General features: G+C 40.2%; 1 protein-coding gene across 4 annotated transcripts; it reads left to right on the top strand.

The window, feature by feature from the left end:
- Positions 1–413: 413 nt before the first annotated feature.
- plekhm2 (pleckstrin homology domain containing, family M (with RUN domain) member 2) lies at positions 414–21,316 on the top strand. Of its 4 annotated transcripts, XR_004102727.2 has the most exons (21): positions 414–1,134; positions 3,219–3,325; positions 3,678–3,787; positions 3,899–3,998; positions 4,212–4,299; positions 4,387–4,561; positions 6,148–6,207; positions 7,707–7,995; positions 8,109–8,876; positions 8,961–9,030; positions 10,144–10,234; positions 10,578–10,642; positions 11,956–12,044; positions 12,379–12,511; positions 13,120–13,310; positions 14,107–14,172; positions 14,423–14,582; positions 15,861–16,055; positions 17,598–17,714; positions 17,880–20,460; positions 20,495–21,316. XR_004102727.2 is itself a non-coding variant. In XM_031286162.2 (20 exons), the coding sequence occupies exons 1-20, from the start codon at positions 1,075–1,077 to the stop codon at positions 18,015–18,017; spliced, it is 3,072 nt and encodes a 1,023-aa protein (XP_031142022.1). In that variant the 5' UTR covers positions 414–1,074; the 3' UTR covers positions 18,018–21,316. The 4 variants fall into 4 exon arrangements, 3 of the variants coding, with proteins under 3 accessions (XP_031142022.1, XP_031142024.1, XP_031142023.1); XM_031286162.2 differs by having other exon boundaries at positions 17,880–21,316; XM_031286163.2 differs by having other exon boundaries at positions 415–1,134; positions 15,876–16,055; positions 17,880–21,316.
- The last annotated feature ends 1,695 nt before the right edge of the window (positions 21,317–23,011 follow it).

Here is a 23,011-nt window from a genome sequence, read left to right on the forward strand (position 1 = left end):
AGTGATTTCCACAATGTATTGAAATCTGTCTTCCTGGACCTTTTACTTAATAATGCTACACGCTGTGACAAACACATTGGTTGTAGTGATGTAACGTTACTGTCCTAGGTAACGACATTGGTTTAGAGAGTTTACATGCCAAACTCCGTTTAAAAATACGACCATTTAAATTTGCAGCTGCTTTGCAAAAATGGGGGGGGGGGGGGAACGTACATATACGACATGATTTACATAAGATCTTTCAGTTGCCATAAGCCATATCCACCTCGAGTAAATGTCCAACTTCTGTAAACGTTGCTTTAGCGTCCTCCACATGATGCAGTCACTTTGAATGAGGACGGGGTGAACCAACCAGAGCCCTTGAAGAAGAGGGTTACCCTTCAAGGGCTCTGGGGTGAACCAATACTGATGATTCACCATCAACTTATATTTTATGATGCATTGTATGTTTTCACAAAGCTGAGCGAATACAACTTTTAACAGTCATACTTTTTGAACTCCGTTCAGTCCTCCCACGCGAGGCTAGTGGTGACGTAATCCACTGACAGTACAGTCACTGGTCAGTAGCAGAAGTACCTTAGCATTCGTTTCTTTGGTGTTACTTATATCGGCAAGTACGCGAAAGGGTAACTTAATGTAGTTTACAATATCCAACCACAGTGATGAAACGGAGAGTGTGATAACCACAATTGCTGCTTAAAGTTATCCATGGTTAGACTTAAAACTTGCTAGCCACCCCTACCCTAGTCTAGCGTTAAAAAAAAGTCAAGTGGCTAACGTTACAGCTATAAGGCGAAGCTAGGCAAACATTACTTGGCTAACCGGTTCCGTTGACAGAGGTTGACTTATCGCGCTGCTTGCTTGGCATTAACATGGTGGTTGTGAACTAGCGGTGCTGTCAGTTGAATGTGTACAATTGACAAACAAAGCTGTATCTTTAGTTTGGCAACCGACTGCCTTGGACGGCAAGATAATGTTAGCTAGCTAGCTAAAGCGGGCGTTAGCTTTAGCAAAACAAGAGGTCTGCTTTGGGAGTCAGCTGACAGCCTGCTGTAAGCTGCCAACAGACCAGTGATGGATCAACTCAAAGTAAAGGATCGCATATTGGAAAACATATCCCTGTCTGTCAAGAAGGTAAGCGCTGTCCAGTTGGTCAGAACACTTAAACATTGTCACAAAATGGAAGGTTTTTCACATGAGATACTGTAGCTAACGTTAGGTCATCTTTGTCTGCCAAAGAGAGCAACTTTCAAGTCGGTGGGACATTACCAGCTCGCTGTCACGGGAGGGCCTTTCCCTTACTGATATAATCAAATAACCTATAGACTATTCCCTATGATTTCTTAATTCACCTTTTATGTTTTACGGTTGTTATGTTGTTCTAGTGTATTTTTTTGATCACAGTGACAAATAGTGGCATCAAGCGACTGTGTTTGCTAACTGCGGCATGTGTTGTAAACACATCTGCAACAATATCGGGGACAACATTTTTGCAAAATAATGGTTAGCCAGTAGGTCTTTGCTCCTAATTTCCATTGGTTATGGAATATTTTAGATATTTTTCCAGCAATGCCTGGATACCCTGACATAACCTGACAGACGGCATTGCATATTCTTCCTACTCTCCCTGCATGCTTTTCACATTCACTTTCCAAAACTATGTGCATTTGCGTTTTTATTTAGCATGCGCTTTCTCATCTGTCTTTGTCTCAGTAATTTCCCATTACTAGTCCACCAGTGTTTAAAGCAATGCACCCAGTAATGGATCTTACTTCCTTAATTCACATTTGTATAATACTTTTTAGTCCAATTACCCTGTTTAATCAACATATTTTATTGTAAAGACTGCAAAAGGACTGTGAAAGTGCTTATTAAATGGAATGCCTGAAGCTTTTAAGAAAGTGTACAGTGTTAGCCTCAAACAAACATTGCTTAGTCATGTGAAGTCACAGGATACAAGTTCTTATGGGATGTCGATTAGGGTGAAATAGTGCACATACATATTGACAATGTACACACGCACACACACACAAACACCCACACACACTCTTTGAGTCACAATCCTCAAAGCTACTCCGACCTATACTTGGTTCATGCCTCAGGGTTTCAATACTGCAGGACGGTGGACCACAATAAAAGACATTTAGCATCATCTGCATGAACAAGCGATACAGTAGAACTGCCTGCATCTAACATTGTGCTTTGTATATGTCAGTAGAAATGTAGAATTATTTTTTTATTATTCAAATCCAAGAAGATACACACAGTCCAGTGTATTCCGAGTTTTTTTTTTGGTTACTTTTGCTCTGTACGCCAGCACATTGGATTTGTAATGAAAATGACCAAGGGTAAAAGTGGTTCCTGTGATCATTAATTACATCCACATCAGATGAACAATGTAGAAATTCAATTGTAGCCCTTTTAATACAGAGTCCCCCAATTTAAGGGAACCAAATTTACTTTATATATGTATATTTGTACATATCCTTTACAACCAAATAACTTAACAAAATCATATGACTGGCAACCCACAGACATCAGCAGGCATGTGGTATTTTCTCTGGTGATGCTCAGTCAGACCTGTGCTGCAGCCAGCTCACTCACTGCTTGTTTCATGGGTTACTTGCCTTTAGTCTGGTCTTCAGCAGTAAAATCGCAATACAAGGAGTAACCTGCACACTGGAATCACTGCAGTAAAACACATACTTAGTTGGATTTATGTCAGGAACATTTCACTGCTTGGTACTAAATTCCTTGGTTACTATGACTGCATGTTGCTCTGTCCTAATCCTCGGATCATGTAGAAAAAGAGCTACAATTCTTACAGTGTTCACCCAATATTGATGTGAACACCATTGAGCACACTTAATGCAGTGTCTACTCACATTGTAGTTACTGTTCTATTTCAAATCAAGTGTGAGAGTACAGAGCCAAAACAATTAAATTACTTGATTATCAGGTTAGAAATTAATTACAGCCAAAACAGAATTTATTTCTCTTGTTTGCATTAATGCAATTTCTTTATTCAGTAATCGCCAGTTTACCAGTAACCCCAACCCTAACCCTAACGTCCTTGGAGAACGATTCAACATGCCAAATTGGCTGAACAATCATTGATAATAAGGGCCAAATACAATCAGTTCTTAAAACTGGAGTTGGAGTTAAAATGCTCCTCTTCCCAGCAAAACAAACAGCAGAGAAACAATGTCTCTCTACAGTTGCAGAGTTACTTTGCGGCCTGTGAAGATGAGACTCCAGCCATCCGAAATCATGACCGGGTCCTTCAGCGCCTCTGTGAACATCTTGACCATGCTCTGCTGTATGGGTAAGAGGCTTACTGCAAGCAAATTGCACACTGACTGGAAAGAGGAAAGTTGCATAGAGCAAATAATAATCTGATTTGTTTTATTTGTCATGCAAAAATCCTGTTTTAAATCCTATTTTATTTTCTGCATATACAGTACAACCCCATGTCCCTCCATGTTAACTGTCACCATTTTTAGAGCCTTTAAACCCACGCTACAATACTACTATACTACTATAATTGATCTTGGTGTGGATACAGTATATTTACTGTTGCATTTCTGTGAAAATGTAATTTGTATGCCTATAGTCTACTCCCCTTGCCACTTTTGGCATCATGCATGTGATATTATTGACTGTTTTCTACATTACAGCCTGCAGGACATCTCCTCAGGCTACTGGGTCCTGGTCCTTCACTTCACCAGGAGAGAGGCTGTCCGTCAGATAGATGAGCTTCAGCACATAGCAACCAACCTCGGTCGAAGTGAGACATCTCTCTCACTCAGTCGAATACACTAACACGTACAGTACTTGGGGTGATTGATTATTCTATGGGTTATATGTATGGAAAAGAACTCTTCTCTTTTCTGTGTAGGCCGTGCATGGTTATACCTGGCATTGAGTGAGAGCTCTTTAGAGAGCTATCTACGCCTTTTCCAGGAGAACCAAGCATTACTACAGAAGTATTATTTCAAGTAAGTCATCCAGTAACCCTGATCTTGATTACCTAAAGAAAAGGAATTCTGAATTCACAAATTGATACTATTAAACAAGTGGACATTATATTGTATTTCAGGAATTACTTTCTGTGGTTGTTACAAATTGTGTAAATTGATATGCTCAAGTCATTTTGTGACGAGTAAACGTCGTTCACTCACATGAAGCTATCTGATTTTATTCTCTGCTAGGAATGCACTGGTCTGCAGTCATGACCACCTCACACTCTTCCTCACGCTGGTGTCCGGCCTGGAGTTCATTCGCTTTGATCTGGAGCTGGTTAGCATATATTTCATGACAATATCAATAGAAATGCAGCTCCTAGCAGGATGTATGTAACGTTTCTGTTGGGTCCTGCTGGTTCAGGATGTGCCCTATCTGGATGTGGCCCCCTACATGCCAGAATACTACAAACCTCAGAACCTGCTGGACTTTGAGGAAAGGCTGCCCAGCTCAGACAGCTTGTCCCTGCACTCTTTCACCTCCCTCACCTCCACCAACCTGGAGTGGGATGACAGTGCCATAGCTCCCTCCAGTGAAGGTAAGCAGTAGGGATGTGCCGATCAACTTTTTTTGGCCCCCATGCCAATCTGAGTTCTTTAATGTTGGATATTTGCAGATACAGAGTCCGATCCGATATTTATATTTACCTGAATGTTGATTCAATATTTAGCTGACACATCACAATAACCACGCCTTTAAAATTTGGCCCAACTTTTTTTTCACAAGACTCTTGATCCAAATACTGAAGGTTCTGATCCAGAACTAAAAATCTAATACGTACAAAATTATTGATATGATATGAATAATAAAAGTTCAACTGGGAGAATGACTCAGGAATTGACGTGACATAATCAGCCAGAGAGAAGACGCATCACTCTGTTGGAGTTGTCGGGACTACAGAAACACTGAGTCCACTCGCAGTTGTATTGTGGTGGTACAGAATGGTGTTACCTCTACTTTACAATCACCGGCTTACACGGAGCACACACCAGACAACAGCCAAGTTTCACTTTGGCCTGTCATCAAGTTACTCAAGGAATTAACGTTTAAATAGCGACAGCTGATATGACCTGCCGTCTGTGACATATAGCATTTTAACTGGCATGGCACTATCTAAAACATGAAGCTGCTAGTTGAGTGTTTTGTACACTGCTCTTTGCTAATTAATGTTAGTATTTTGTCAACCTGGGTGTCAATCAACTGTGCGATCGAATCATTTTTCAGATTCACATTCTAATTTTCACTCGCATATGCAGAAGGATGTCCGCAGTGTAGAACCGGCTGTGGTAAAGGAAAGCAGCAGACAAAACACAGCAGAGTTCAGTAGAGAAAGGATCCGATTTTAGCCCTTACTGATCCATTAAGATATGCCTGGATTGGCTTTGATACCGATCCACAGGATCAGCTTGGGACATCTCTAGTAAGCAGCACTGCTTCACTTTCTCACCAGTGATTGTCTAATTTTAGAAGAGGGACACACAGTTAGATTAACTGGTTTGATAATCATTTGGACCCATACTGGCTTGTAATTCTGAATCGTTATGGCCAGTCAGTAATTGCTCCCCTTTGAATTAGCCCCGTCAAATATTTAGTGTCAGTTCTATGTGCTGCTGTGTCTCTGTGTGCCTCTGTGACACCTCATGGACTAATTGGGATGTGACTCTCTTGCTCAACGGCAGCCTTTATTTTTGGGTTTATGATTTGATCAGGCCCGTCTGGAGTGTAAATACACACTTGTATGCTTTGGCACAAATTCATACAGTGATGTCCATCTAATAGCATGGTAAAGCAGAAGTTGGATTGATCCTTGCAGACTTGTGACTCACGTATACCAAAGTGCATTTTATCAAATGGATCACTTGGCATGCAGAAGCTCATGGTTACAGAATGTTCTCATTCGGGTGATGGCAGTGCTTACTGAATGCTTTCCCTATCACTCTCCACATAGTACTGAGTCAGTTTCAGTTTTAGTTCCCACTTTGTCTATTTTCCACCATTCATTCTGTTATTTCATAAACCAAATGTCATGTTATTTCTCTGTTTCTGTGCCATTGAATCAATCTCATCTCTCCTGTCTCCACTTCATCTTTCTCTAATGTTGAACGTTATCCTTCCTTTTTTTAGATTATGATTTCGGTGACATCTTCCCCGTGTTGCAGTCATTGCCAAGTGCAGACTGGGAAGGTGGGACATTGGTCATCCCCTCCCTTTCCAGCTCTTTCATCCCTCCCTCCTTTATGGCATGGCCATCCCGCAGTTTGTGCTTGATGCATGTTGGGTACTCCAGCCAGTAATTAGACATGTTTAATATGTAAAGTACAGCTAGCCGGTGCAAACAACTGCTGTTCTAAGGACATGAAATTAAGCATGATCAAAGGGACATGGGTTAAAGTACTTCTATTTTTGGGATTGAGTTCAGCTGGAAGGGATGTGGGTTTGGGTGTAAAGCTGGGTGGCACATTTTTCTGCCAATAAAAGTTATGAAAGCCAATAGCTTAATTTTTTCTCATACCATCAGACCTCTATATTTATCCTCTTCTAAACTTACCCAAACATGAGAGGTTGATATAACTGAAAGCCACATTAGTATTTTAATTTACAGTAAAATGTGACAGCATATCATTTTATGAGTTGAATTAACAAACAAACAAGTGAATGGAACAAAAAAAGTGTCATCATACATAATAAGTTGACTGGTAAGTTTGGGAAGAAGCTCTTCAGTGTTGGGTGGGTACATGGAACTGTTTTCTGTCAAGTTCTGCATGTGTTGCTCATCTGGGGAATGATCCTAATGCTCACTCTGCCTTATTATTTACCACAGCAAGATACATGCCTGGTGTACTGCCTAGTACTCACCTCCTCCAGTCTGTCTCCATTACACTGTCTTATCTGTTTGTCTGGTGTATCGTTTTTGTAATGTCTTCTCTTCCTGTGTGATATGTGGCACTGGCCTAGGTTCAGCTCAACTGTAGTGTGAGGTAACAAAAATAGTTGCTTAAGGTCATAGAGTGCAAATTCCTTTGTATGACATCAGCACCTGCTTGCAGTAAGCTTGTCATTTTTTTTAATTACATTTTGATGAACACATAAATGAATTAGTGGAAACAGCTTGGTCAGTCCACTCATGATCAATCAAAAATGCTGATTCCTGCAAATTATATTATTGAAATATTTGTATGACCCATCTCTAGCTACAGAAGTAATGCTTGACCTCGGCCTGTGCCACTGCAAAGAAAGCTGCCCTGCTGTGTACCTACTTGATGTGATACGCATTGTGTTTTGTGCCTCTCTGACCCTGCCAAAGAACTACAGGACACTGCTGCCCCTAACATTTGTTTTTGTGTGATGCTGGTGAAGAAATACACAAAGTTTTTGTGAAATTGTCTCGTTGGTCAACTTTCCATTGGTGATAAAAAACTAAAAAATGAACAGAATAGAAACAACTCTACTCTAAATTACCTTCTATGTTAAAACTTTTTGAATTCTAAGTTTATTGTTCAACTTTCTGACGAGACAGTGCCAAAAAATTGGTGTATTTTATTTATATATATATATATATATATATATATATATATATATATATATATATATATATATATATATATATATATATATATATATATATATAAATAAATGTGGGTGACTGACTGCTACTTAACTCTTGGTGTTACTTGTCATGTTAGAGGGTGACATGACCGACCAGGCCAGCTGCCCACGATCCAGTGGCTCTGATCCCCAGACAGTCATCAGCGACACAGTGGTCCTTTCTGCTGGCACTGTCAAGGTGAAGGCAGCAGCTTATCTTGCTCCACATAGCCCCACGTACAGACACAACCCCTTCAACGAAGACTCGGACACTAACACCACCAACACCTCAGCCGACGGCACGCCAGTTCATGTGGCCAGCCGCTACTACAGCACCACCGCTGGAGATGACACAGAGAGCACCAGCAATGAGCTGGAGGTCATCAGGTACAGTAGCTACAGCTTTAGTTTCTGGCTCGAGGGCTCATATTCCATTAGAACAGCACATCTAATTGTATTAAAACAGAGAGGAACCACAGCTAACCACTCTGGTCTTCCAGGATGGCCAGACGAAGGAAACCAGCCAAGAAGCGCCGAGGGAAGGGCTCCACAGATTCTATCGGCAGCATCCATAACTCGGTCTCCTCTGAGCACTTGGAAACGGACAACAGCCTCTTGGCCTCGGAGGATGTAAATTCATTAAACGGCACTGTGTTCCAGCTGGACGCTGAGGCAGAGTTGAGGAGAAGCAGGGTGGGATCAGAGGTTGTGGAGGAAGGCGATGAGGACGGAGTAGAAGGCCTCCTACGGCTCCCAGAGATGACGGACACCTCCATGGACACCGTGGGCCAACCCCTCCGTGATGTGATGGACCGGCTCAACGGGTCTTTAGATAGGGAGGAGGCCTGGGAGCACCGAGAGGAGAAAAGCAGTGAAAGCTGTGACCGGAGCCCCGAGCCCCCTGCACAGCAGCCCTTTCGAGAGGATTCAGAGGGCGAGCCACCTGACCCAGCTGCAGGAGAGACGTCTCTCTCCCGTCTGGCCACAAGCCACAACTTCCTGCAGGCCTCTCTTGCGCCTACAGACTTATGCTGCTTTACCCCCAACAGTCCAGACTCTACTCCCACTGGTGGTGGCCACTATGACTCTCCAGAGCATAGCCAGTCGCAGACTCTTTCAGGTGGCCTTGAAGATGAAGGAGAGGCAAAAGCGTCAGCAGGACAGGAGCCCGACGTGAAGAACGGGGAGCAAGGCCCTGAAGAAGGAGAGGAAACCGACAAAAAAACATTTACTGAGGAAGCAGAGAGTTCTCATCCTGCGGAGTTTAAGTAAGGAGTTTCTACAAAATAAGTTGGAAGTTGTTGTAATGTTGTTTAAAGGGTGTCTAATGTTCTTCATTTTTCATATTTCAGGGTGGACAACAATCACTTGCTTCTTCTCATGATTCATGTATTCAGAGAGAGTGAGGAGCAGCTCTTCAAGGTGAAGACAGAGAGACTCAATGTTTTTTATTCATTTTGAAAGAAGTTACATGCTTTGGAGAAAATGTGAATGTATTTATATGTAATGGCTTGAATGTAACATTAACAATTGAATGATAAAATATCATCAGAGAAGTAAGGCAGCACAGTGATGCCATGGTCTTTTACCAGGACTGTCTTTAATTGTCTTGCAAAGTGATCATCTATCACACACCTTTTAAGCAAGTTTTAGTATTGACTCATACTTGTTTTGAGATGGAAGAAGTGGTTTGGAGACGGTTTAGTGGAAGTGTTGCAAGTATCAGTTTGTCAATTGCCTTTTAACTTTTTTCTCAGGCTGTAGTAATATGTTTAACATGAAACATCCCTGAAATCGCCAATGCCAAACCTACCATACTCCATTTAAATTAACAGTAATTGTATCATCGTAAAATACACTTCGTCAACAGAAACAAAATAAAACTATCAAAGGTCGTCTTGGTTCGTCTTCCCACTGTTCCAACAATCATGACTGGTTTGGTTGAAAAAAAACCTTAATTCACCCATTTACATGTGAAAATAAGCTGGCTCTATACACGCTAAAAGTATTGTTTATTTAAATTGAGTCTGGTGTGTTTGGCAATAGCAAATTTAGAGCTGTTTCTGGTTAAACAAAAATGATCTTACTCTTTAACAAAAAGGTCTATCTCAGAAGGGATCCTTTCCATAATGATGTCAGACAGTTAGAATGACAATCTGAGCCTGTCAGTGGCAAAAACAGCATTTTTAGTGGACGCAATTGGCGATGCACATTTGCCCTATAATTACATTGCAGCCTGGTTCGCAGCTGCTGGTTACAGCGTTCTCCCACAATACTGGAGCAATTTCAAAGATTTTTGTTCACATTAGTCACTTAAACACCAATGCATGGGGAAATAGGGTCCAGGTAAAAAAAAACACACAATGAAAACTTACAGCTGATGATGGACTATCATAACCTATCTGCTATACTTGTAGCAACACTGTGCCACAGTCTGCAATCCAGTTGCCAGAAGCGTCACTAGTGAACAGAAAAGTTTGAGACCGATGAATATGGAAGTTGCCGACGCTTGACAGAATTTATCGTTGTGTTTAGATGGCGAGAATGAGCACAGGCCATATGGAGGGGGACCTGCAGCCCCTTTACCTGCTGCTGACTGACTGTTACATCTACCTTCTTAGGAAGGGTAAGTGGCTAAAAACCTAATGTAACCTAATGTATTGGCTTTATTAGCAGTACAAATCACAAGTCGGGACATACTGATATTGGTACTGGGAGTCAAAACATTTTTTTTACACATGGGAAACGGCATCTGAATTTGTAAGAATATGTAAACCAATGTTGTCCACCTGTACTAGTAACCATGAGAGTATATTTTTCTGAAACATCCATTGTAATGGTCCCATAAGCTCTGCACAATGTTCTAGGAAGTGGGGAATACATTCAAATAAGGTTCTTCTGTAGGCCGAAAATACTTCACATTAACATGTGCTCACCGCATTTCTTGGTTGTACTTTTTTTCTCCACAGGTGCAGCAGAGAAGCCCTACACAGTAGAAGATGCTGTTTCTTATAATGAGCTGGACTATCTTTCGGTAGGTGTCCTGCACAACAGGGTTTGCAATTTTCTATCATTTGTCTGTGACTTGGGCTGCCGTTACATACACACACACACACACACACACACACACATACATACATACATACTAGGGGTGTGACGAGACACCCAGCTCACGAGACGAGACACAAGATTGGGTTCACGAGATCAAGACGAGATTCTGACATTATTTTACAGAAAACTTCAATGAAGAAATGAGACTGGAAAAATAGTCCTTTATTCAGTCGAAAGTCACAAAATGAAAACGTTAAGGTTTTGCCATAAACTCAAATGACTGGCTTCTCTCCTGTATAACTAACAATTACACTGTTACTTATTCTATATGTATGGTGGAGAGAGAGTCTCTTCACTCAGAGATCCAAGGTTACAACATAACTATGTGTTTTCTGGCAGTAGTTGAGACCGTTGAGACCAAATGTTTTGTACTTGAATTTGTCATTGTACAGTAGACAGAGAGAAATACAGCTTATTTGATTATTGTTTCACATTGATTACGTTCTAAAGCACAAATAAATTACCATCAAACACTCAACAGATGATTTTTGTGAAGACAGATGCTATTTTCTCCTCCTCTGCATTTTTTTAATTGCAGAACTAAACAAGGAAGTAGGCTACTCTAGTATTGATTTATGACCATTATAGGATGCAGGGAGAACATTTCTCTTTGTTTAATATCATTAAAAGTAAAGTTAAGTTTTGCTGTCCGCTTCACGACTCATTTTAACAGAGAAAGAGTGGTCTGCGCGAGACAGCGCCACAGTGAACTGCAGTCGCGTGTGTCTCGGCCAAGGGAGGGAGGGAGAGAGAGAGAGAGAGAGAGAGAGAGAGAGAGAGAGAGAGAGAGGCGGTACTCTCTAACGTTCTAACAATGGGTTTTACAGGCAGCTTTTTTCTTCCGCTATCGCTCTGCAAAAGTAAACTCAGAGTCAACTTTGGAGAACGGCCGGGGGATTTTCTGTGCTAATTTCAAGGCTGCTGCTCTGCACTTGTGTACTGATATCTCTAATACATACATACATATGTGTTTCTACAAACTAGTGTCTTCTTATGGTCATTTAAGTTCCCTGATGTTACAAAACATGTATGAGTCAATAACGTTATATGTTTTTGTTGTGCAGTGCTCCATTGGCCCCAACTGTCACGTCATGGCTAAATCTGCAGTTTACATGGTCCTCAATGTGATCCATCTAGAGTTAATTACAAGATGAACAATGTAGACTCCAGCATGATGTGACAGCTGGGGTAGTGGAGCACAAATGATATATTAGTTGTAATGCTGTTTTCCTTTAGGTGGGCCTTGACAAACAGACCGTGATGGTGGTTTGCACTAACAGACGAAGAAAATTCCTGTTAGACACAGCTGATGCCTCTCTGACGCTGTGAGTCTACCTGTCTGCCTCATGTTTCTTGATATTCTGACTCCATACACTGTCTTTGCGCGCTACAGTGCTAAGCATAAGTGAATACACCCATGCTAAAGTTGACTAAAAAGAGGAATAAGAAATCCTCTTTTGGAAATTGATCTTAATGCCTTTATTAAAAAAATGAGGAAAAATCCAACCTTTAAGTGCTTAGCACTGTATGTGCAGCCGTCCTTGTGTCTCCGTGCAACGAGCCAGCATGCACACCTTCACATGTGTATATACCTGTGCTCTTATGTGACTGTTAGTCTCTCCTCTGACATTATCCACTCCATCCTTCTTCACTTAACAGGTGGCTCTTGTCTGTTCTCAAGTCAGCCATGGTGAAGGGTTGCCGTGAGCCTCCTTACCCCTCTGTGCTGACTGATGCTACCATGGAAAAACTGTCACTCTCTAAGTTCGTTTCCCAGGAATCTCACTGTGAGGTACACTTCCGATATACTGTATTGGCTCTTCATTACAGGTCTGGTCTTTACAGAGAAAAAGCTAACCTACACGTAACTAATCAACCAATTATCATAAGACAAATTACAAAATCTTAACCAGGACCAGTTTATTTTACTGGCTCAGCGTATTCCTGCCTTCGACTGTACTAGACACTTAAGTAAAAGAACAGATACTTTTTGGAAAATCTGTGACACAAAAACTTAGTTAACACAAATCCTTGCTAGTGTGTCTCAAACTGTAACACATACAAATGCACAGCATTTTATTTTCTAGATGCAGTTGAGATCCAAGGCCAGTCAAAATATATTTAATTGTATTTGTATACATATATAAATTGCATAATAATGCAGTGCAAAATATCAAACATGATGGTCACTGAGAGAAATACTTCACTTAAGTCTCTGTAAGGCAATTTTCATATTGCATACGAATCAAATTATAATATGAACTAATTTTTACTTGTAATAATCTTAGTAATAATTCTAGAAATGTTTGGGAGTTCCTTCTCATAAGGTCCTTTTTTACCACTCCTATTCTTGACTGACTTTCAAAGCAGTGGTAAACTAATACTTTCATGTTTTTCTAGGTATATGAAGTATCTATCCAACTGTATTCACTAGTCCACTGGGAGGATCCTATGGACATGACTTTGTCACCCCAGGGTGACCCACTGAACTCTGCACTACATTCCAGCACCAAGGAGGGGAGTCTGCAGTACCGGGCAGGAAACACCTACCTGGGCAAAGAGCTGTGGAAAAGCTGCTACCTCGTCCTTAGGTATGTGCAGGTCGTGCACATCAGTCCCCCTTTCAGCTGGTATTAATATGTTTGTTGAGATATACATTGGCTGGCTTCCATACTTGATACCTTACATCTGACATTAACCTTCCCACTTTGTGTAATAACAAGGTGGGAATGCTATTTCCTTCACAAATGATAAGCATTCATGTCACTTTTGATTGTAATATTCATCGCATTTAAGACATTTAAAAAAAACTGTAATCCTGAAAACTGTGTGTTGAGTGCCAAAATACCATACCATAATTCCCAGTACCCACTTCCCATTTTGGCACTTCTGCTTTGGTGAAAATTGCTAACATATTGGAAGTGATATTTCCTTTGACTCTCTGCTATTGCCAGACATACTGAGAGCTCGAGCTCTTGTTTAGTGCAGTCAAGCAGATTTCCTGCCAATCTGTCAGAGGTACACAATGTATAATACAAAACACAGAGTGGAGTGGAGGCTGACTATTTTGTTGGCAATTGTCTTGCCTATTGCAATTATAGTAACAGTAATATCTTAAAATTAATGTGTCAATGATTTCTTTTTGTAGCGCCTTTTTAAGAAACAAAGCTAAGAACCTAAAAAACCCATTGGTGGCCCTTAGAGGCCCAACCAGACCAAAAAGGTTTGAAACAGTTGTGTGACAGACATTGGCATCATTACAGACCAACGCATTCTGTAAAGCTTAGAATGTATTATATATATTATATGAAAACCTATTATATTTCTGTAATAAAATGTCAAGCTTCTGATTAGGTAAATATAAATAGTTGTCCTCTTTTCTTGCAGCAAGGGAATTCTGTACCTGTATGCAGAAAGAACTGATGTGACACCTCTGCTGTCAGTCACTATGGGGTAAGCTTCAACTAGCTGAGAGATCGTCCCTTTTCACACATAACGATGGCTCTGCTCTATTCAAGTTTCCTAGTAAGCCGTGACAGTGAGCCAACATGCAAAAATACCGGGACCCTAAAACTGAAGCAGCGAAATTGAATTCAGCCATCATTCATTCTAAAATGAATGTGCATTTTCTACTGTGACGTTTCAAAATGTCTTCTGTGAAAAAAAGCCCACAAGAAAATGGTGTTTACTTTGTGCCCATCAGAGGAGAGCACTGTGGAGGCTGCCGTCGCTCAAACAGTACAGAGCGTCCCCACGCCTTCCAAGTCATCCTGACCGAGCGACCGCCATTGGAGCTCAGCGCCAACAATGAGCAGGACATGGCCGACTGGATGCTGCTGCTCTGCCAATCCGTCTCCAAAGGGGTAAGGAATCGTATTGTGCATTAGAGTCCGGATCGGGCCAAATTTTTCTGTCCGAGCCTGGCCCGCGTCCAACAGAGCCGTGACCGAACCCGGCCCGAGCCCGACAGGCATTAAGAAATTTTTGTTCGAGCCCGACACAGTTAAAATCAGATTTTTTTCTAATGACACATATACGTTTGTTTGTGTGGAAAGCCCGCTTTTATTAAGCAACTGTAGGAAGGCATTCGGAAATGTCAACGGATGAGCGCATCAGCGCACACGGGGGAACAAGTGCACGTTAATAAGCTTTTTAATTTAAAATGTTCAATGTGTTAACCTTTCCTGATTGCTTTGTTTCCGACCGTGATCAGAAAACCAGGGGAGACTCGTTACCTCCAGGGCCGAAGTTATAAAATGAATAACGTCGGGGTTAAAATCCCGTTTCTGGTGAGCTAATGAATTAACTTGGCTTTCAGTCTGGGGTTCATTTCGGACACCGCACACACTGTGTACAAAACTTAAACTTATTCCACCAACTCTGCTCCGGTCACATCTACACGTCTGCTTCATCTCTCTTCTGCCCACTTTACACACACACTGAGCTCTCTTAAAGGAGCCGCATCACCATTTTACAACAAATGCCATATCGCGCTGATGTGACCGAGCCCGACCCGAACCCGACCATAATTTCAAAATATCTGTCTGAACCCGGCCCGGCTTGGCTTTCTTCATAGCTTTCAACCAGAAGTGACTGTGCATAAACACTACTTAACATATAATCCCTGTAGACTTGCACTGTGCCGGCTGTACAGGCTATTTTCCTCCCTAATAAAAGTTCACTAGGTCTTTGTTACTACAGCTGCTGATACTCATAATGTGCAAGAGGCAGGTTTTTGCTTGAATAAGTTATCTTATGCAAGGTGTGGCCCCACTCCATGTATCTCATGTTGCCTGGTGATAACAGACAGGAAGCTGCTCAGACCAGCTTCTTCCGTTCACCAGGCAGCTTGACTTTGAGTTTGTAAACAGGACTGAAAATGATTTAACACATATTTAGTACATTGAGGTAGTTGAATGGGGGGAATACAAGTACCCTTTACCAGCAGCTTGACCAATGTTTTCTTAAAAAAAAAAAATCAATGTCAAGAAAGCCATATATGCAGTTGCTTGTTTACGATGTAGAAAAGTTCACACTCCTTGTCTTGCACACACAGAAGTAATTCTCTCTGATTGCACAAGTCACACAATATGGATTAATGTAAGCCCTGTCTATATGTGCAAAGTATAATTAAATTACAGCCGGCTTACCTGCAGGTCATCCCTCAAGGTGTGGCCCCCACTCCATGTATCCCGTGTTGCCTGGTGATGACAGACAGGAAGCTGCTTACTTGCCATCAGGACTGTCAGACCAGCTTCTTCCGTTCACTGGGCAGCGCCGATATCAGTGATGTCACTTTTGTCAGCGTGGAGGCCGACAAAGAGTACTGTGTCATTGTGAGTGGCCATCTGTTTAACTCCTCTTGGTGTTGATCCTATAAATGGTTTTGTATTAGACTTTGACTAATTACTTAATGTATTCATGTGTAATGTATTAACTATGAAATTAAGTAGAGATGCACCGGAATTGGCCGATTTTCACGTGATCAGCCATGACCCGCGACCGGCCGGTCAGTCTGACATATGCCGATTTTATGCCGGTCAAATGCTGTAAATAAATAACATTGTAAAGGCTACCATACACAATGCATAGGAATTATATATAGGCTATCAAATAATAACAATAAACCCACTATTAATTACATTATCTTAATGCAGTGTAACTACTGTAGCATGTAAATAATGCACATAAAATACAAACGTGAGCAAGGGCGTTCAACAATCGCCATTATATCAAATCAACAGCCACGTGCAACCTAGCTAGCAGGTGAAGAACACAAACAACGAAATCACCAGCTAACAATGAACTGACAACATAAGTTATACGACTTACAGTCATCACACGCGATCTCTACTGGCTAGACAGCGAGTCTCTTTTTTTTCTTTCTCTCACTTCTCCTCTATGTGAAAAGAAGGAAATGGTTCTTCCATAACATTGCACTTTAGATGTGTGTGTGAATTTCCCACACCAGGAGTAATTTATATAGTTCTATTTTATAGCGATCGATTATCTGTTCAAAAAATGTTCTATGCAAAACGTAAAATGATCTATTAAAGAAAAGATAGAAAATTAATATTTGCGTGTGCTGTAAAGTGGTTAGAAAAAATGGAATCGGCTAAAATCGGTATCAGCAGTTCAAACTCAATGAAAAATCGGAAATCGGAATTGGCCTAGAAAATTGTAATCGGTGCATCTCCAATATTAAGCTATGTTACAAAGTTCCCCTGAGTTTTCAAGAATGTGCGTTTGCTCAGGGTATGCATGCTTATTAACATTAAAAAAATGTTACAAATGTTTGTAATGTTTTGCAGATTGAGATATGGCTGAACTAATGAAATGAATGATTCCCATGCTATCTTAATGTAAATATGTAAAAGTATTTCCACTCTAAAAAGGGACACCCATTAGCATACAAGACACATCATATGCTGCAGTTTTTCTGTATGCCAAACAAACTGTACTCACTTACTTGGGTATTAGCAGCATTCAGCTAAAGGGGTCAGGCGTCCTTCCACAACATTTTCTGTTACAAATGAATCATGAGGTATCATTTTTATCAATGAACAATCTCAAATGAGACCCGTATGATTCCGTGTGTTACAGCTTTAGAAATAAGGTTTCCTAATTCCTATCTAACATGAAGGTAGCATCCTCAGTTTTACCAGTATCCCACTGTAACTGTTTGTCTTGCACGCACATACGCACACACACACACACACACACACACACACACACACACACACACACACATATGTGTGTGTGTGTGTATGTATTTATTTATGTATGTGTATATATATATATATATATATATATATATATAGTAGTATACCAGTAGTACTGGTATAATTCTCTAACCTTCCCACTTTCTCCCTCTGTAGGAGTTTGCAGCAGATCGGACCCAGTTCCTTCCTCCGTGGGTGTTGTACTTCAGTGGCTGTGAAGAGAGAGATCGACTGCTAGAGGTGTTAGACAACACATGGAAGGCCATTTTTCAGGTGGGAAGCTACACTGTCCTTATCAGTGGTTTAAGGGGGGAAAAAATGTGATGTTTCCCTATTGGCTTTCCCCAAAATATTAGCATTCAAGATGTTAAATCCAACAACTACTGCCACTGGCTGTCTATCTGGTTGAACCCTCATGTATGTCCTCACTATACACAGGTCGACCTTCCCCACAAAGAAGTGTTGGATCCGTCTGTGCAAAAGCGTTGTGGTGAGGCCCTCGCCCTGATGAATAGTGCCTGGCAGAGGGCAGACAGTCTGGCCCGAGGCAGAGCCCAGCGTGAACCCTGGTGCTGACAGACACACACATGCACGCATACACTTAACCTGTGTGTAGCCACTGAGAAAAACTGATCAGTCTGATGTAGTGCCAGGATAGATGGATTTAACTCTGGCATACAGTCTGTGTCACTGTAAACTAAGTTCTAAGCTGAAAATTGGACGTGGTTATTGGTCGTCCCACTACTGCGTGAGCTTGTGATGCACCTGTAAATCATTGATGACATGTTTCTATCAGAGAAACTTCCTGCAGAAGTAGCAATGCATATTGCACATCGCAGTGATGCAACCGCAAGACATTCACACTTAAAATTAAATTTTATTTAATCCAAATGATACATTGCAATTATTCCTTTTATTAGAGGTTTTTAAGAAATAGCAGCAATGCAGAACAAATACACTGAATCAAGGAAAGGTTCGGGGTCATGTGTAATATTTTGTACTCCATATGGAAACGGCTCTGTTGGAAATGGTGGTGGATAATTATAGAATGCACATATGCAGTAGTTGTGTCATGGGAACACTTTACCAATCTTTAATACATTGTGCATTCAAATATATCCTGCTGAATTGAGTTTGAGAATTTTGTCTACACAAAGTAAAAGTCAAGCCTTGACTTTGAGATGTAAACAGGACTGGAAATGATTTAACACTTATTTAGTCCATTGAGGTAGCTGAGTAGGGAGGAAGATAAGGATCAATTACTAGCAGCTTCCCAACATTTTCTTAAAAAAAAAAAAATCAATGTCAAGAAAGCCATAAACTGTATGCAGTTGATGCTTGTTTTTGACATAGAAAAGGTCACACTCCTTGCCTTGCACACAGAAGTAACGCTATCTGATCGCACAAGTCACACAACTGTGTGGAGATAAAAGTCCGTCCTTGCTTGTGTTCTACTTAATCCAAACTATCGTACAATTATAGAGCAAATGTACAGCGCTGTGCAGTATCAACGCTTGATCAGTCACCAATGGTTGTGTACGTGTCTGATATTCAGTTTTGGTTTGTCACATTAACTTGAGAGAATGAATAGCATATGATAGCAAACGATATGAAGATTTGGCTATTGTCTGAGATCTTGTTATACCTATTTAAATATCACTCAGATAAAAAAAACTGTTTGCCTTTTATCTCCACTCTGTAGAGATGAGTGGAGGCTTCCATGCAGATTTGCACATTGTTTTTGCTGTTAGTCTTCTTTTTAATGGTATCAGTTGTGGTTTTGCATTAATATCATAACACGTATTTCCATTGTAAGAAAGTGGGAACAATTGTTACTAAATTCAATTGAGTGATGGCATTTTTTTTTTGTTGGTATTGACTTGTGTCTGCATTAGCAGACATATTAGTGCGGCACATTACATTTAGTGTGGGCAAGTATCGAGTAAGAATTACAGTCTGTGTGAAGAATCTGTTTCCGAATGAGAGCTACAACTTACCCTGGCTTATCATTTTTATTTTGCACCAGTGGTTGGAGGCATCATACTGTACTGTACTATATGATCTGGCCACTCCACTAAATTAGAACACCCCTTATTGCACTAGTCATTAAGTGGTGTAAGACCATGTTTGAGGTTAATAGAATCCATAAATAGCCTTTTTAACTTAGATCAAGTTTAGCATCTGTTCTTAGCAGATTAATGCTTTTAAATAGTCTGTAATATCATCCAATATTAAAGCTTTACTTAGAGAAAGAATAAGAAGTAGAAGACATTGCCAGACCTATCTCCAAAGCGCTGTATGAGTATGGTCTGGATAGTGGAAAAAACGCTCTGCCTTGTTTGTATTTCTTTAAAACAACAATCACAACCATCCCCAGGCAACGCTAAGCCCTGATAGCATAGCTAGCGACAGGGGAGGGACATCCGGCGCTTCTCTCACGCGCCAAATGTCAGCCTTTATTCCAGAAAATGTTCATCCGTCGAGCCACACCAGAAGACCCTAAACCAAACTCTTCCCATACAAATTATAGTCAGTAGATAATAGTGCATGTGTTACAATCTGTCCTTAACATTAACACTGATTAGAGTACTGCTGCTCTGTCAACGACAGTGTGTAACTCTTCTCATTACAAGGCTGAGATCAGTGTAAGATTTGTTTTGCAATGACAATGTTGCCTTTTTGACAACATTGATTGAAATGGATAGTTCATTTAAAATAAAAAAAATAAGCACTATTTTTCCTTTTTGTGGTTGCCTTACACTGCACTTAAACAATCATTTTATGTTTATGTTGTGGTTCTGGTTTCTTTTGAAAGACAAGTTGTAATGTGTGCTGTATGTTGGGCTGGGTATCCAACCGTGATACTCTCAAAGTACAGACATAACGCTGTCTGTTAGATATTGCCTGATTTTTGCTGTTAAAAATCAGACAGGTTGTGTAAAAAACAAAAAGAGATTATTTTCAGCAAAGTATGGTACTTTAAAAATACCGTTTTGGTATTTTTTTCTCCAAAACTTGAGTATTGAATAGGCACCAGTATCAAAAACCTTCAGATGATACCCAGCCCTATACATATGTCACTTATGTGTGTTCAGTCACATTGTGTTACTTTAATTCCAGCATTAATCAGTGCAAAAAATTCTCATTAACAAAAAAAAATCTAATCTCAGGTGAAAAAGGTTGGAAATGTCACATCCAATACCTTAAGACTCACCGTTTTTTATTGCTGCTGTTTGTTGAAATTAATATTTTTTTAAATCCCCTTTTTTCTATTTTGGTTGGATGCAGAATATGCGCACACTGACGAGGCTGCAAAGTAATATTGCATGTTGGAAAAGGTTTTATGTAAAAGTCCTTTTAATGGTTTGGTGAGTTCCAAAATAGGATTGGTATTAAGTAATTGTGTAGTTAGAATAGTCTCCCCCAGTGGATTACCTAAGGTCTTTTTTGACCAGAGCGAGTATACTTCCAAAAGTTGGACTTACTTGAAATGTTTGTTGGATTATCAATAAAGAATGCACTGCATAAAGTTGTGGCCTATAAAGTGTATATTAAGAAAAAGTTAGTTAGTCTTTTTGAGCAGTGTTTTGAATGTGGGACATTGCTGACCAATGATGGATGACATCTAAGTGATGCATTGTGAAAAAGCGCTTTTTCATTTTGTTCATAAATGTAAGCTGCATGTAATATTTGTATGTTGTTTAGCGGTTTTAATTGAATTGTAAATAGAGCACTAATTAAATATCACATACTGTACACTTACATATAAAGACATGCATGTCCAGAAGGTTTTATACTGTTCATAATGGCAATGAATGTACAAATAAACCTTTGTGATTGGACGGTATAGCTGAATAAACTGAAAGGAAACCTTGGCTCCTGTGGTGATACATGTTCTATATGTACCAGTATCTCTGCCTTTAACATCTGTATTTCTGTTATAAGTCAAACCAGTTAAAGGCTGTGTGTTCAAAACAAAAGGGCAGTCATGTTAGAGAAGGAGCAGAATATTAACAGGTAAGAGAGCAGTTGTTTGTTAGGTAAACTACTATAAATGTAGTCTCCTCTGCATACTGCCCTTGCTGTAGTGTAGAGCATGTCAAAGGATGGTTGTCAGCACAAAGACTGCAAACAAAAAAACATAATACCTAAGTCTGTGGAAGTTGATTTGTTGTTAATTAGTGCCCATGACTCAGTAATTATCTCAAAACTCCCCACACACAATTTTAAACCAATACCGCTGGTAGACAATTAAGATAGAGGATTGGAAAGCCTTGTTTTTAACCCCCAAAAAATCAAAATTACATATTGTTACATAAGCGTTGTCTATTTATTCATGCTGTGCTCTTTCAGAGATAGAGTCCTGCAGTGTGTCTGTAATAACAGAACACAAGCTTGCAGGTAATCAATTTGATCCACCATCTTGCTGCTAATGTTTACTTCCGTTGTGCATTGTGCAACACCCTCCTTTAATTACACATCCTTGATTACAATGATCGCATTTAAAACCAAGGTTCAAAAACCTGAGCTTATTTGGTGGAAAATAGGCACCAGTAGAGGTCCTCTTTAAACCTGTTGTAAACAAGCATTGGGTCTATCTATGATACTGTACACATCATGTAGGTAAGGAGTAACTTAAAAACTTAACTGTTATGTTCTAATTGTGGTGAAGCTAAATGAGATATTTGTTTTCTTTCGGTCTCATATCGTTTTGAGTTTGGGAGCACTACAAATACTACATGAGGTTAAAATGTAACTAATGGAAACCACTTCTAACATTTAATGAGAACTTTAAAAAAGATGTTGAGTTCACTTTATGGCCAGTACAACTAAAGATGTTCAGGAATAGCTGTTATGAGTCCATGAAAAGAAGACCATAACCAACACAGCATAGACCGGTAATGTTCACAGTCTCTGTATTATTGATTATATTTTTGTAGTTGCTAGGGCAACATGTTAACTGTTGGTCTTGTTCAGATACATTTTTATTATTTAAGCACCACAATGTCACCTTGGGTGTACTTGTGCTGTTACCATGGTTTCAACGAGCTATTATCTCTTCCCCCTGTCTGTATTGTTTTCTCTGTGCACAACAGAGATCAATCAGGATCAAGGATTATGCGAAAGTGTGTTTTGACTCATTTCCAGGAGAGCTGCAATAATGGCTGATGGTTGACAGAGAGCTTCTTTAAAAAGGAAGGTGAGGGAAAGCCACATTGATCCACTGCAGGAATGGAAGTTTAGGAAGAGGAAAACATAGCAGGGGGCATAAGCAGAATGTCAGAGAAGAGAAGGATGTAGAATAGAATAGAGTGATGTTACCGCCCCCCTGTTTCAAATTGATATCAATGACGCAGTACAGAAAACAGAGCTAAGGGTGCCAGGCCTTCTCTAGTGTAAGTAAGAACGACATGTAGTGATCTTATCTTCAATGGAAAGTGTATTCACAAAATGACTCAGCAAGGGGTAGAAAAATCAAGATAAACACTGTCAGATCGATTAGTAAAATAGCGTGGGTTGTGTCCTTTTGGGAGGTTCGAAGGAAATTAAATAAAAAATGAAGACAGTTT

Source organism: Sander lucioperca, chromosome 12, assembly GCF_008315115.2.
Source record: "Sander lucioperca isolate FBNREF2018 chromosome 12, SLUC_FBN_1.2, whole genome shotgun sequence".
Taxonomy (NCBI): domain Eukaryota; kingdom Metazoa; phylum Chordata; class Actinopteri; order Perciformes; family Percidae; genus Sander; species Sander lucioperca.

Coding starts and splice junctions, on each gene's coding strand:
- plekhm2 (XM_031286162.2), top strand. CDS start 1,075: ATGGATCAACTCAAAGTAAAGGATCGCATATTGGAAAACATATCCCTG. Junction 8,877..8,960: donor TCTCATCCTGCGGAGTTTAA/GTAAGGAGTTTC, acceptor TTCATATTTCAG/GGTGGACAACAATCACTTGC. Junction 16,056..17,597: donor ACAAAGAGTACTGTGTCATT/GTGAGTGGCCAT, acceptor CTCCCTCTGTAG/GAGTTTGCAGCAGATCGGAC.